General features: G+C 42.2%; 1 protein-coding gene across 2 annotated transcripts; it reads right to left on the bottom strand.

Annotated features, from left to right (window-relative positions):
- Positions 1–3,468: 3,468 nt before the first annotated feature.
- Positions 3,469–9,277, bottom strand: LOC117148002 (homeobox protein B-H1). 2 transcript variants are annotated; one of them, XM_033315159.1, is made up of 3 exons: positions 8,232–9,276; positions 5,040–5,268; positions 3,469–4,908 (listed from the first exon to the last, which is right to left on the bottom strand). In XM_033315159.1, exons 1-3 carry the CDS (start codon positions 9,061–9,063, stop codon positions 4,326–4,328), a joined length of 1,644 nt encoding a protein of 547 aa, XP_033171050.1. In that variant the 5' UTR covers positions 9,064–9,276; the 3' UTR covers positions 3,469–4,325. The 2 variants fall into 2 exon arrangements, with proteins under 2 accessions (XP_033171050.1, XP_033171051.1); XM_033315160.1 differs by lacking the exon at positions 3,469–4,908 and having other exon boundaries at positions 5,115–5,268; positions 8,227–9,277.
- Positions 9,278–15,959: the final 6,682 nt, after the last annotated feature.

Here is a 15,959-nt window from a genome sequence, read left to right as displayed (position 1 = left end):
CATACAACTAGTTATGGACTTCCCTAATTAAAGGGAATGTGAGCAAAAACAAATAAAATACTAATATTTCAAAACGTTACTGTATTTGATTTTAATCCGTATCAAGTATATTTCAAAACTAAAATATATGTAATTAAATAAAAACTACAAATAGTAGATTTATTAAATTTTAAAATAGAGAAAAAAAAGTGAACGAATCATTCTAACAGCGAGTACACAGAAATTCTGTATGCAGTCTTGTCAGTCCAATATTGTTACTCAAAATAAAAAGTTCGAATAAATATATATACAAATTTCAGAAGAGTAGCCGCTTCAGCCGCTCGATTTTTTTGTATTCAGACGACAGACGATTAAGGTGGCAAAACACAGTAATAAGAAATCTGAGTTCACAGAGGTAATTCTCGGATTTTCGCCTTCTCCGTTCTGCAAAATCCATGACCAAGTTCAATTATGCCAACAAAGCGATGGGAGCCGAGCAGGGAATAACAAACATTTTGCAATTATCGGGCAAATATTTATTTAAGCGCAATTATCCGAACACGAGTTGAAAAAAGGCGACAGATAATGCGGGGCAAAAATCAAATGAGAAGCCCAACTTGCTGGCAATTAAGCGCAATTTCCGTTCGCTGTCAAATGATTATTTAAAATGCAATCTATATATAAAAATCGCCGTGTGCGAGGGTGAATAGTTAATGCAGCCATGGCAAAATGTGACAAATTAAACAGAACGGAGATTAACTGCCCCAAACCATTTGTTACAAGAATCTGAATCCGAATCGGGAATAAAATCAGAATTAAATTAAATAAGCAGCAAAAACAAGCCACTTATTAATGGCATATGTCCAGTGTCACCTGCACAGAAATCAACAAAAAGCGGCAGAAAAACAAAAGCAAACAAATGGGAATAAAAAACCGAATCAAAGGTAAAACAAAAAACAAGAGTGCAAATTAAATGCAAACAAAGTTGATATCCCATTCCTGCGAGCATAAACTTTTAATTTCGTTTTCCATTTTATTTGTAAATTACACATTTCGCTGAGCCAAAATTGCAGGTGGAAAATGCAGGTGAGTGGGCTGAAGGCCGGCCACATCCGTTCGCCATTTTCGGGGGAAAATCCGCGAATCGTGGGCGTTCTTCCGGTCCGCACGTCCAGCCCCGCTTTCCTTTTTCTTTTTTTTTCCGTCCAGTGTTTATCCGGCGAAGTTTTGAGTTTTCGGGGGAAATTGGGCTGAGCGAGCGAAGGATATGTGTGGCGAAATAATTATATAAAATCAATACAGCAGTGGAGTGGATTGTAACAAAATTGGGAATTTAAATCACACATTTATTTACTTTTAAGGGCCGTCAAACCTAGTTTTCTTTCTGTTGCTTTACTTGAAAAGCAGCTAGCAAATTAAGTTTATATGGGATTATAGACTAAATATAAACATTAATTTAACAGCACTGTATAAGATAAAATAATGATAAATTTAATATTAAAACTTCAGAATACTAAATTAAACATTTCAAGTGATTAATCTTATTTACCATTTACTTTTTTCCTACAAGGCCTGATATTTTTACCACATTATTACCATTTGTTTCATTCTTAAAATTGAAAATTTTAACTATTATATAAAGGACTAAAAACAATTTGAAATAAGTGCAACTCCAGAGTAGACATCTTCAAGAATCACGGTCATGCATCCAATCACCGCGATATCCACTCCCCCATTTGATTCATCCACCCTGCTGTCCTGATTGGCTGCTTAAGCGAATTGTGGTGGCTGCAGATGAGGATGAGGACGTGGTTGTGGTTGTGGGTGTGAGTGTGGATGACGATGGTGTGGACCACCCACAAAAATGTGCGGCTAATTGGATGTCTATATGCGAGGATGGCGGCCATGTGTGGCAGGTACTTTGACAGTCGGCGCCTGATTTCCATGCAAATTGGTTACAGCACAGTAAGCAGGCAATATTTCTGCTTCATTTCATAAATGCGTCCGGGGTCGACTCCTCCGGTTCCGTAATCCCCCGATCCCAATCCCAATCCCCCAATGGCTGACTTCCAGCTCTTTGGATTCCATGAGTTTGCATATCAAACGCCAGATGATGCGTCTTTAATTTATACATGAGTCCGCAGCCAATTTCGTGTTAACTTACGAAATTTATAAACGAGATACTGGCGAATTAAAAATGGAGCTCACAGAATCAGGAAGTAATGAATCTGGGCATCAGGATGTGTGATAAAAATGATCATAAAATGTGCATTCCTTAGCTCTGATGTTTGCAAATTGGCTTTCCTTTATAATGGTGGCCGTAATTATCAAGCATCTGAATAAGCTGAAAACTGAAAACTGAAACAACGGCCGTGTTTAATTGAGTGGGACGGCGATAGCGGAGGGAAAGAGATCGAGCGAACGGTACGTGCAGTTTGTGTTTTGTGTCATTTGTCTTTAATGAACGGTTGCCCGCTGGCCACCGTCCACCGTGTTTTTGTTGTCATTTCATTGTCCTGCCAAGCGTCTCTTTTGTTTTAGGCCAACTGCAATTTAAACATTGCGGCCAATTTGTCGATGAAGGCGCAAAAACACAAACACAAGAAACTCGAAACCCAGAACACGCGTGCTGCCAGCAAAAACGCAGTGCAGGGGTGTTCTGGAGTACTCGAGGAATAAAGTCCACTCCGGAATACCCTACCAAGAAGGATGCCTAGGTTTTTGAGACTAAATGCATCTAAAAAATAATATTATAATATTTTATTTAACAAGAAGAGTGGCTTCAAATGAGGGGAAACATATATTTATGTATATAAGTCTCTTTAGTTCCCTTAAAAGTATGGTCTAATGTTTAACAACTTTATTATTTACACAACAATAATATAATACGAATTTTATAGGAATAAAAATAAGAATAATTTTATGTTTAAAGTAGAAAGTAGTAGAAATTGAAGGGTCCCTCTTTATTAAGCCCGCAATCCGTGGGCTTCATCTGGGATGTGCGGGGAGCCCCTTGGATTCAGTCAGCTGGTGCATCCTTGGTCCTTGGCCGGACTTCAAGGATCGTTTGCTGGGCCTTCGCCTGCAGCGCCGCTTGCATGCGAGCACGCAATGCCGAACATGGCCATAACTGCTCAAATTCGAGCCCCCTTGGCGAGGGCGCCCCTGGTTTTGGCCAACTGGTAACTGGTAACTGGCAACTGGCAGTAGGTAACTCGTAGCGGGTAGCTGGTAACTGGTGGCCAACGGTGGCAGTTATTCAATATATCAACTTTTGGCCTAATAAATGCACTAATTGCGGTTAAATGCATTTTGCATGCAATTATTATCATTAGGGGTTGGCTCGCACGTCGTCGTATAACCCCCTTTCCTGCCACCCCTCCCCACACACATCGTTTGTAAATTGTTTCTGTTGGTCATTATATTAATTGCCCCGGGACACGTCCAACCTCTCCCACTCTCCGTCCACGAAATCCCGAACGATTGCTCTATTCTCACATTCTGTTATTTTTTATTTAGACAAAAAAATATGCGGTTAAATGTACTTTACATTTTACAGTTACAACGTTTATAGGTCTAGGCTACCGACAAAAAAAATTGTTTATTCGATAATACATTTCGTGGCTTAACTATACAAAATTATTTTGCTTTTTTGGCTGCTAGTTTTTACAACATTTAAATAAATATTTGCTTAATTTTACTTCATTATCTTATATTGAAAAAAAAACCTTTAAAAACATTTCGAATAAGTTACTAAGAGCAAATCAAATAAATTAAGCACACACACAGATACACAGGGATATGAATATATACACACGCATGCACACACACACACACACAAGCGGGGCTTAAGCGGAGATTCAAAAACGCGAATTCTTGCGGATATTTATCTGTGACAAATGTATTTTTTTTAATATGTACCATTCTAATTTTCGGTACCATGATTTTGTTTTAAATACTGAACTCATTTGTGCTGTTTTTTTTTTTTTGACCTAAAACAATAATATCTTTAGATCTCAAGTATATAAATGCCTCCAAATATATTTTTGTTAAATTTAAACAAAATATCTTTGTACTAAAGTTTGAACCATAAAAACGATGTGTGATATGGTGCATGAATAATGCAACTTCTGATTCATTCAAATAACCTAAATGCCATGTAAACTTTTATGTTTTATGGAACAATAAAATCATCGATCCGACTGATTTACAAAATGAGTGATATGTAACTTAAATTCGTGAAGCCAACTATGTAGTTTATGCATCCCCTTGAAAATCGCACTTTTGAGACCGCTCAAACCCGATGATAAGCACACGCACACAACCGCCGCACTCCGGCGTACCGCTCACACCTGTATCTGATCCTCGTCGTCCGACTGGGAACAGCTGTCAACGGATCGTCCTGGCGGACTGCCAGGATTCAGCGTTGGACTCGGCGTCGATGGTGGCCTTGGTGGCGGCGAGGCGGATGCGGAATGGCCAGGAATCGGTTTGACCAGGCCACTGGTAGGGGATCCTCCGCCCACCGAAGATGCCGGCGCTACCGGATGGGGTCCGCCCGGATTGGCAGCGGATGCAGCAGCAGCGGCACTTTGATAGTAGCTACTCAGCGAGGACAGCGAACTGGAGGCGGACAGGTGGGAGAAGGGCGCCGGACCCACGCCCACCCCTACGCCCACTCCGACAGACGGAACGCCGGCGTATAGGTTGTAGGGCAGTGGCTTCTGCATGGCGGCCGCAGCGGCCGCTTGGCGGTAATAGATGTCTATGTTCGTGTGGGGCGTGGCTCCGTGGGCGGCGCCGGCAGCGGCCGCATACGGCCAGGCGCCCAGGTATGGCGATCCGCCGTAAAGTCGCTGGAAGGCAGCGAAGTTTCCAGCCTCCGCGAGAAGTTCCAGGCCCACTGCTGTTTGGCGCTTCCATTTGGTTCTGTAAAATGATAATTGTTACCAAATTTTAGTATACCTTAAATCAGAACATATATAAATCTTATCTTATTTTCTTAAGTTCAACTTTGAAAACTAAAACAAATTCAGAAATCATTATGGATAAAAACCCACCTGCGGTTTTGGTACCAAGTTTTCACCTGGCAATCGCTCAGGTCCAACTTGTGAGCCAGCTCCTGGCGCTCCTGAACGCTGAGGTACTTCTGCCGCTCGAAGGACTTCTCGAGCGTCTGCAGCTGGTGATCCGTGAAAGCGGTACGTGCTTTCCGCTGCTTCTTGCTCAGACCGCTCATGTCGCTGGTGGAGCCGCTCTTGACACTGTTGCCATCGTCATCTTTACCGCCTGAAAGAAAAGAGGATTTGAATTTTAGAAATATTAAGGAACTAGTTTATGGGCAAAAACTCCATTATGTCTTATCTAATACAACATTTGGCAAACTAAGATATGCGAAAAACTCCAAAACTTTTTAGTAGAATAAGATTTAAAGATTGTTTATAATACATACAATAATATATACTTCCCCCTTTTAATCTTAAAACGAAGTTATATAAGTTACATTACTATAAAACTTTAAAATGCCTAAAAACTAATTTGGTAACATTTTCCGAGATGGTTTATCGAAAATAACTATTTGTTGGGCATTTGGCAGGCCCATGAGGCTAATTCGATTTAGATCTCTGTGCGATCTATTAAAACAGTTGCAGATACAGTTAGAGTCTCGTTTATGGCCACGCAATTGCCGCTTCCGCTCACAAAGCGGTTCGTGTGTGTGAGTGTAATAAAAACGTGCCGCAAAATGTCTAAACTTGCCACAAAAAGCCGCAAGAGAGATAGGCAAGCCGACCAGGCCAAAGCACCCCTTTTTGCGAAAAGTGTTCTTGGCCAGAAAAGGCCGCTTTTCCACCTTTTCTGGCCAGCCATTTAGTACATAAAATTTATGTAAATTCAACCGATTGTGGTTACCCGATAAGCGAGAGCGAGTTTTTGGCCCATGGTCAGGAGGGGCTTAAGGGGTTGACGCGGTCTAAGTAAACTCTCAAGCGTTAAATTATTTAAAGCGAAAACTTGCCAAGTGCCGCATTTAAATTTGGTCTAATAGGGCCTAGGAAAAGGGGAAATTAACAATCTTAGCAGTATTTTTGTTGTTTTTATATGCTTAAATTTATCAGGAAGCAGACAAACAATAATATAATCTTTTCAAGATTTTAATTTTGCACGATTCATTAAATAAGTGAGCTGAATCTTTGTCATTGATAATGAGATACCAAAAAGTCAATATTATTTTATTTATTGAAAATCAAGCTATGCCTCTAATTGAACTTTGAAATATGAAACAAATAAAGATGCATTGCTAATTATTTCTATTAATCATCGCTAATCAAGAGCTTATATTGCCGCCAAGGCGAAAGTTGTTTACCATATAAAACGTAAACGATAAATGATTAATGGCGGCGATAAATGAGCGATAATGCTGCAATTGGATGAAATTAATTTTCAATTAAAGAAAATTACTCACGAATGTTGGCGCCGACTTGCTGAATTATCGATTTGCGAGCGATAATTTGTGGAACATTAAAAAAACGGCAAAAACAAAAATCAATAATTAAATGCCAAATAAAATTGGGTGACGATGTTGTAAAAAATAAGTTCTTGTAATTGAAGCTCTCATAAATTGTTTTTTTTTAAACCAAATTGTTTTTTTTTTTTTACTCAAATATAAGCTTTAAGAGTTGACTTTCCCAACTGATTTTATTATTATATATATGATTTTTCATAATCATTAATATTTACAATCAAAATTCTAGTGAATTTTTTTTGAAACTGAAGCTGATCGCAATTGCGAAATTCCGATGAATTGACGGATTGCCGCCTTCCCTGCCCGCTGGCTGTCATCTCCCAGAGGAGCTGGCCGACGCGACTACCGTTTATAAAAGTGCAATTGGCAACAGGAAATTACGGCAATAAATGGCACAAAACAGGGCCCAGATGGAGTGGAGCGCATGAAAAGCTGGCCAAAAGCGAAGTAAAACGAACCGAGTGGCGATGAGATGAGCAAACAGACTGCAACATTTTTTCGTTTGCTGCTGCCCGGCTGCCATTGCCATGGGGCGTCTATTAAAGCGGGTTAAATGCATTTTTATAACAATTTCCACAATTAAATGATTGCGAGGGGGACAGGTGCGTGAGATAAGAGGAGGAAGCAGGGCGAGCGGCGAAGAGGGGGACACTGAGTGCGATGTGTGTAATTATTTTAGATTTTTTCTGCGGCTGCGGCAGTTTTAAACTGCATTTTGTTGTTGCATTTCAGGCAGCTCCCCTTCTTCCGCCAACCCCCCGCCCACTGCGTGCCACGCCTCCATTCTGCCATAATAGCTCTCAGATTCGCAGGTGCATGCCCCCAAGTTGGAGGAGGGGCGAGGAGGCTAGGGGACTTTAGAAGCTTCGCAATAACGGAAACAAAGCGTGAAAATGTATTTTTTTACAACTAAAACCACAACAAATAGAAGCAACAAGAACGAGAATGTAAAATGGTCATGCAATAATTTTTACAGTTTGTTTTGCAAAGCGACATCGACGAGGGCCGCCGCCCCACCCCCGTGCTCCACACTTTAGCCCCTGTTCCCCATTTTCAGGCGCACGCTTCAATACAAAAGACTTAGGCAACGAACTTGACTGCTGCACAACGGACTTACTTATTTTTTACATAATTGAATTACTTTTTCAATCGGCTATGATGAAATGCGTTTCACAACAGAACCATTAACACGATTTAAAGCGGAACTTGAGTAATTTTATTTTACGACTGCCCTTACACTCACTACTTTTGAGAATTGGTTAACTGCAAATACATTTAATATTATCCATATCATCAATTAAAAAGTTGCGTTCAAATTAAAAATATTAAGCTCATCAGATCTGAAAGTTTTGTATCTAGCTTTACAAAACAATCTGGACAACTGTTAAAAAAAGGCAAGTGGTCGTAGAGTTGTAAAAATATCTAATATTTTATAGGCTTAGCACCAGGCAGTGATAACTTTATTTTAGAATGACTTGAATTAATTTAATATTTTTGATCATAGGTTTTATTAGGCTCAACCTTAATATGATTTGTTAATAGTGGGTTCTATTTTGATCCATTATTTGCTTAAAATTTAAAACATTGGGAGCTTGTGTTGAATTAAGAAAATTCCTGCCTCAAAATGTGCATTTTCGTAGATTAACGAGAGTGCTATCCTGACCCACCACCCCCAAGTACCGTTAATACCCCCACCCCACCCCCCGCATAGTACAGAGGCTCACCTCACCATTGCTACAAACGCTGTGATCGTCCATGTTGCCGCTGTCGCAGTCCTCGTTCTCCTCGTGGTAATCGCTGCTGTCGTCCAGATCGCCGCCCGCCGGTGGCGCCAGCCCCACCCCGCCATCCACTCCCCCGTCGCCGGGTGGAGCGGCTACACCAGCAGCAGCAGCTGCAGCAGCAGCAGCGGCGGCCGCTGCAGCAGCAGCTGCATTGTTGCGCGCAGCAGCCGCGGCAGCAGCAGCGGCATAGTGCTGTTGCATGGCCGCCGCATATTGGGCCACGTTTAACCCATTGCCGCCGGCGGTGGGTGGAAAGTGCCCCAGCTTGCCGTGCGGATGCATTAGCGCATGCGGATGTGTGTGCGGATGCGTGGGCGGATGCGGTTGTGGGTGGTGCAGGGCGGATGGCAGGGCACCGACGCCAGCAACATTGGCTGCCTCACAGTTATCGCCATTAATGTTGTTGTTGTTGCTGTGAGCGGGACTGCTGCCGCCGCTGGAGCCCGAATTGTTGTTGTTGTTGTTGTGGTGGTGCAACTGCTGGTGGTGCTGCTGCTGCTTGTAGAAAGCGGCCGCCGCACTGCCCGCCAGAATGTCGTTGATCATGAAGCGGGACCGATTGGGCTTACCGATGCCCGAGGCGGTGGTGGTGCTGCCGCCGGAGGACATGGTGGTGTTGCTATGGATGCTGTGAGCCACCGCCGGTGGCTGCAGGCCGTAGTGGAGGTGGTGCTGGTGGTGCTGCTGCTGCAGCGTACTGAGGTGGTGGTGCAGCTGGGGATGCGCTGCGTTTGGCTCGCTGGGCGTTTGGGTGAGTATGCTCATCGAGTCTTTCATAGGACTTAGGAGGTTTCACTCTTTCTCCCTTTTCTTGCCGATTATATATACGAACTATATTTGCTTTCAACACTTCACTAAAAAAATGCACATTCACTGGAGTTTCCTATAGATGTCAAGTTGTCTAATTTTTGTTTGTTTTTTTTTTTGGCCTTATCTCAACTTTTCACCCAGCGACGTCGTGAGCGGCTTGGCTGCCAAAACGAGACTGAACGTTTATGAAACGCACCTGCCCGACCCGCCGCTGCCAACGCTGCTGCCGACGCCGACTGCGGCTGAGGCTTGAGCGGCGGCTGTGGCAACAATTTTGCCACTTTGTCATAGGCGGTGGTTGGGCCGCATATGCTACCGAAGGCCGGAGGGGGATGGCCAGTCGCTCGCGTTCGTTGCCTCTCGCTTCCACGGCTCTCGCCGTCTCATCGGCTGTCACGCTCTCGCGCAGCGCCATGTTGCCGGCACCGTGGTGAATTCACCACGGCGTGGTGAAATAGAGTCTCTCCCCGGTTTCTCGGTTTTTATAGCACCAAATGTCGGTCAAATGGCTGTGGATTTACGCTCTTGGGCTCTTCGGGGCCTTGAAAGTGGCCCAAAATGGCGCTACGAGGAAGTTGGTGATGGAGTGATGGAGACGATGCTACTGCATTTGGGGGACTGCCATACTATCTGAGGTATACTCTTTTTCTAGAATAAAACCTTATTCAAAAAATATTTACTCTGCTTTATGTTATGTTAACTGCTTTATTAACTGCTTAAAACATAAATAACCAAAACTTTTCAATTCCGAAAAATCAAAACAAAATAAGGATTTTTTGTTTAATTTTTCTTTCCCATCATTTAAGAAAATTATAATACCTTCTCCCGAAATCTAAGATAAATTTAAAAAAACGGTATATCTTATTTGAATATATTCGCTAAGAAATCTGCGAGTGACTTCAACACAAAAAACAATTCAAGTTTTATCATTGACCTCTAAAAAATAATCTTAGTTCGATTTGGCTTGACATATTTTAAGCACTCCTTAAATGTGTTTGCTTTATATATTAGAACTTCAATTAATAGCAAACTGTTCGATTTTCGAGTCGAAAAACACTAAATATATTTGAACGCCCGACAATTGGGCGTCGCTTTCTTCGATTCCACGCTCCCAGACAACAAGATGGCAATTAAAATTTCACGCCAATAGCCCGGTGGTTAGGCTCACCTTTGGGTTGTTTCGGTGGCCACATGTTAGCCCAGGACTAATTGCAGGAAGGGAAGCGGAGCGGGATGAACAAATGCAATTTGTCGAGAGCGGCGGTTTCCGTTTGATTGATATTGATTCCGGTCGAGGAACTGAACCAACCAGGAGAGAACCATGAGCGGAAGGGGGAAAAGGTCAGGTGACCTGCGAAGGTCATTAGTGGCTGGGAAATTAGGGCGCCGGGGGCGGGGGTGAAGCGGACTGAAGCGCGCGCTTCAATTGCGGAGCGCATTAAAATAATTAGCGTCCGCCGGAGCATCAAATGCGAGGAAAAGTCAACCGAGTCCTTCGTCCTGATGACGGTTATTGCACTTAAATGCATATAATTGCCAGCACAGTCGTATATCCTGCGGTCTGCGGTCGATTCGAGTTCGAACTGCCAATGCCAATTGAATGCTTAAAATAATTGCACTCGGCCAGCAATGTCAGCACTAAGAGAAATATAGTTTAGTTTATATGGATTAAAAAAACCAAATATACATACCCTTACGCATGCGACTAAAATGAAAATAAAGGTTATAAAGTATACTATAATGCAAATAATACATTGCATTGAAAAAACAAAAAATCTTAATTAGGCTATTAAATTAGATGCTTTTTCATTTCATAGACATAAGACATAAGACCGAGCTTAAAAGGATACCCATTTTTTTTCCCAGTGCATCTGCGAGAAATTATGAAAAAGAAATGTACGAATGCAGAAACCGCAATGCGCAGTTGTCCCAATGCCACACCCCCTTTGCCCCTCGATTACTGGCCAGTTGCCAACGAACTTGGACAGTTGGCAGCGGTCTCCGGTCTCTTCTACGAACTGGCTAACAGTTGTCCATGTGCAACCTTCTATCTCTCGGATACCTATCTATCTATCTATCTATATTTCGATCTACCTATCTGCGTATCTTGCCATCTGAAAGTAGCCTTAATTGGCCTAATGTCCACACATTGAATAGCACTGTTTGCACTGCAAATATCCGCAAAAGAATTCTGCATCAATGGAGATGGAAAGTGGTTAAAATTACAGGCACAACAAGATAATATAATATGCAGAAAAATGCATCAAGCATTCTTTTTCAGTTCCTTCTTTCATTTTAAAAATGTGCCCATACACCAATTCATAAGATTTCGTTTGTAATATATGCACTTCCTCATATGTGAGTCCAATTTGAGCCACACCAACCCACATGCAGCACCAGCGATACCCAACTCCTGTCCAAGCTGATCCCAAAGTACGTCCATTTCCATTTCTGATCTGTTTCCGTGGAGTGGTGAGCCTGCGGGGCCTGTGGAATCTTAATCGGCATCTTTGATATTATAATGTTCGTGTTACTGCGTGGACAAACGTAATAAAATAACTGATCGTTGTCGCTGATAAGTTAATTTACTTTTAATGTGCTGCCCTCGCCGAACCCTCGACATCCAGATCCAGATCCACATCCACATCCAGCGATCTTGCAACGTGGGGGTAAATGGGTCCGTCCGGAGGTGACAAAGGTTCTCGCTGGACCGATGGTCCGCTGGGCCCCGAAACAGGGCCTCTGCCACAAGATCGACTGACTTGCCAGGGCTTTTATCTTTATATTAGCCAATACCCTCTTACTGCAAGGTTGTCTACCTTAATAATACCCCCAATCGTAATATATGCGTAGAGTTTGATTTTCACGAATCAAATTGATTGATATATGCAATTCTGAATTAAAGTTTTTAAGAAACAGCTGTAACAATTATTTAACCTAAAATATTCTCATTTACTATGGAACAATTTTTAAATGCTTTACTCATAAGTGTTTTTATCTATGAAACCATTTACCAAAGTCAAAGGGTATTTAAGCCTTCGTTACCCAACATGTTGACTTGTTTAGGTTTGTTTGCCCTGTTTTATTTGGCTCTTGTTTTTGTTGGTCGCGTGTGCCGTCGATGGCCAACGTTCTTGCCAACTGATTTGTCAACAACGTGGCCAACAAAGGTGTTCTCCTGCCCCGTAACCCCCGTAACCCCTTCAACCCCCGCCAGCTGCTTAACCCCATGCCGCCCGGCGATTTATCGCTGCTCCAGATCAGTCAGCATGCCAGCTACAACAACAACAATAGCAACACAACTGCAGGATAAACATAAACCCTGATTCCAATTCCGATGCCCCTCTTTGTCCCCCGATCCCCTTTCATTTTCCGGAGCGGCGCTCGTTTTGAAAATTGATGTCGCCCCACTAAATGGATGCTATTTAAATTTTACTGCCTGCCTGCAGCTATAAATCCGATGGAGGATTTCGATCTGGATACCATAGGATCTCAAAGAGGAAAAAAAAGGGACTTTCAATCCGACTTCGATTGGACCTCCCCCTTTTGGCACCTGTCCGGATTCGGGCTTCACTTTTTATGGCTCAGCTTAGGCTGGTCGACTAATCAACACCTCGCTGCGATCGCACTCTGATTTGGTTTGATTTGATATCTCAATCTGGATGAAAAGAGTAATCCCTTCGAGGAGGGGTGACTATAAAACCCCATCAGTTTTTTTGAAGTTGATGACAAATCTTTTCATTAAGGCCCATATCTTGACAGTTCTTTTAAACACATACGCATATACAGCGCTAATTTAAATGTAGCTTGGTTTATATAACCAATTGCTAACTATTCTTGTAAATTCATCATAAATAAGAGATTTGTCAAGGCTTATTTTCCGACATCGTAATTATATTTACACTCATTTTTTGGACTCGTGCCAAAACAGATGCGCCCCATCTCACTGCTCCACTGTATCTTTGAAATTTTCTTGTCCAATTCGTAGATAAACTAATGGTCCTTTCGCATACTTCGCTTATCTGCGGATGGGCCTCTTAATTAGGAGAGCAAGTTGGCTAAACGACGGACCAGGCGACATTTGCCACATTTGCATTGGCCATAAAAATATGCTTAAAGCATTTCCAAATGCAACCACTTAAATATCTGATGGCTCGAAACTGGCCACGACGTGAAAATGTATTTTATGACTCAATTTGGTGCACATAAAACGAGCCACGGAATAAAAGTGGAGGAGGAAGGGGCTATTTTTGTGGCCTAAGCCATACAAAGTGCAACATTGTATAGGGCAGCGATAACGACAAGGTGTGATCTGGCGATGTGATCGTGATCGAAGAGGCCTCAAACATTATTCTGTAATGTAATTCTGAATGCATTAACATTATCTCGCTCATTAAATGTACTTTCACAAGGTATTTAATAATACATCAATTTGTAGATCTAATTTAACAATCACTTGTGACATGAATAGAGTTTGCTATATGTGTTAATTACAACTCACGCTGCCATCTCTAGATCCCATATATTTTGTGGCAAATGCAGTTCGATAGTTATTGTTGCCGCTCGGCTGATTGTTGTTAATTTTTATGTGCAATTAATCGGCCACGCCATTGAGCATTTATAAGCATTTCTCGCACCAACAGAGGCTGGAGAATTCGAGAGCTGGCCAGGATGTGGGGGAACCTCTTCTTTTCGGTTCCCAATCGCCGAGCCGAAAGAGAAATTAAGTCGTTTTGAATTAAAGTGAAATGCAAAACGCATCTTCGCCGGCAGGCCATAAAAAACGGCAGCAAGACAACAATGTGGGTAAAAATACAGAATGCTGAATACTGGCGAGAATATGGCTATGAGTGTTCCGTTGATGGGCCGTAAAAGTGGGCAAGGTGTTGAAGTCGTGGCCAGCTGCTGATCGCTCATTGTCAGCGGTCCGAAGGGTTAACCCCAAGGCCCCAGAACTCGTACTCCCCGCAATATGCGGATGCAGATGGATCCAATATCCCGCTGTTTAGCCGCTTAGGATGATAAACAGCTGACGATGGGTGGATTAACGGGAAAGCTACAAATATTTATGGGCACTTCATATTCGGTAGCATTAATAAAGAGCTACTTAATTAAATATCCTTCCAATTTCTTATTTATAATTTAACAAGTCAATTCTTGCTTATCGATATGGGATAAATTTAAAAATCTTTATGGAACTTTCTTTTGTATTATAATCTCATTTCCAATTTATTTATATTTAACAAGTATCAATTTTACATTTTGCTTTCAGCTATTCAAAACTGTATTCCATTTTATTTCCCATATTATATCGTTCTAAGCACCACTTCAGCAGCTTAAATATTTTGACAGCCTTCTACCAACTCTTATGGCCAGCGAAAATAGTTGCCACCCATTCGTCCTTGGCCTGGGTGGAAAATTTGCCCCATGCCCACCGAACTGCCAGCTTAATTGCATAATTTCATATTCGGTTTCTTGGGTTTTCCTTTTTTCCATTCCAGCCTTTGTTCATTTGCTGAACAGCGAACACCTTAGCCCCTCAAAAAAACCCCACAAGCCAAAGAACCCAGGATTGTGGCTTAATTGCCATGGCCGAAAGTGGCAAAGAAATGCAGTGCGCTAATTACAACAACCACAGCAAACGGGCCAATGGGCAAGGTGGGGGGAATTAGTGGCAGTCAGGCATGTCCTTGTTCGCCGCCTTTTCTTCGAGTGTAGAGTGGTTGGGTGGTGTCCTTCGAAGAGGCCAATTGAAGTGCGGCAACGTTGCATGTGTGTGGGGCATGTGAAATATATGTAGAATTTTAAAAGTCATAAAATTGCGGAATGTCGCCAATTAAAATTGTTGCACACACACACACACACACACTTGGATGGAGTGTGGTGTTGGTATGGGTGTTCGTGTTGCACATGTGACGTGACATAAATGCATGTCATGTTCGTTGCCTGTTTTCTGTTTCGTGCATTCGAAAGGATTTTCCCAAGGAAAATAAGAAAATAGGAAAATGGCAGGGGGGCAAGTTCGCGCGCCAAAAACTATGCAACACAATGCGCGCAAATTGCGCAATCAAATTACCAGGCACCCTCCGCAGTCAAGTCCCCACTGCCCGCATTCCCCAATCCCCGCCAGCTTAGGCAATCAATTATAATGTTAGCATGCAAGCTTCATAATTGTTCAAAGGGGTCCAAAGGGGGGGAAAACAGGGGCATTCGTCTAAGGGGAAGGGGCAGGATTGCAACTGCGAGAAATCTGAAGACGTGTGCCAAAAAAAATTATTATTTAAGTATACTAGCTATTGAATATGGAAAATATGTTAATATGTTAATAAGGAAAATATGAAATAAGTTTTTATTAAATACTAATATGAAATAAATGTATCATATGGAATTAGGAGTCGTAATAGTAATTTATTTTACAGGAATACATATGTATAACATATGTAACATATAAATATAACAAAAATATAATATTGTTTTTCAGATATATATATTTGATTCCAGAGCCTTTTTTTTCGTACTCACTCCTTACAACTGGCTAATTCTAGATTTCTACTGCATTTTTAAACATTTTGCTTACCGAATTTGATCCTTCAAGGATATACACACCCCCTTTCTTTTAGTGCACCCACGTACCATTTTCGCGCTGTTGTTGCACTACAAAATAGGCATTTTAGGGCCGAGTCGTGCAGTTGGCTCCGCTGATTGTCGCTGCGTTGTTAGCCTAAGTACGGTTCGGCCTTTTGGTGTCACGTCAGTGGATTGTTACGGCCACCAGGGGGTGGTAATTGAGGGCGGTGGGAGGTCAGTTAAGCTACGCTTTGGGCCTTTTTTTCCATTTTAATTTCGAGCGTTTAACGTGACCG

Source organism: Drosophila mauritiana, chromosome X (genome assembly GCF_004382145.1).
Source record: "Drosophila mauritiana strain mau12 chromosome X, ASM438214v1, whole genome shotgun sequence".
Classification (NCBI taxonomy): Eukaryota; Metazoa; Arthropoda; class Insecta; order Diptera; family Drosophilidae; genus Drosophila; species Drosophila mauritiana.
The sequence above is the reverse complement of the archived record's forward strand: the minus strand, read 5'-3'. Positions and strand labels throughout refer to the sequence as shown.

Excerpts from the sequence above, each read along its gene's own strand:
- LOC117148002 (XM_033315159.1), bottom strand. The coding sequence starts at position 9,063 with ATGAAAGACTCGATGAGCATACTCACCCAAACGCCCAGCGAGCCAAAC. Across the intron at positions 5,269-8,231 it reads TCACAGCGTTTGTAGCAATG|GCGGTAAAGATGACGATGGC; the intron begins GTGAGGTGAGCC and ends CTTTTCTTTCAG. Across the intron at positions 4,909-5,039 it reads ACTTGGTACCAAAACCGCAG|AACCAAATGGAAGCGCCAAA; the intron begins GTGGGTTTTTAT and ends ATCATTTTACAG.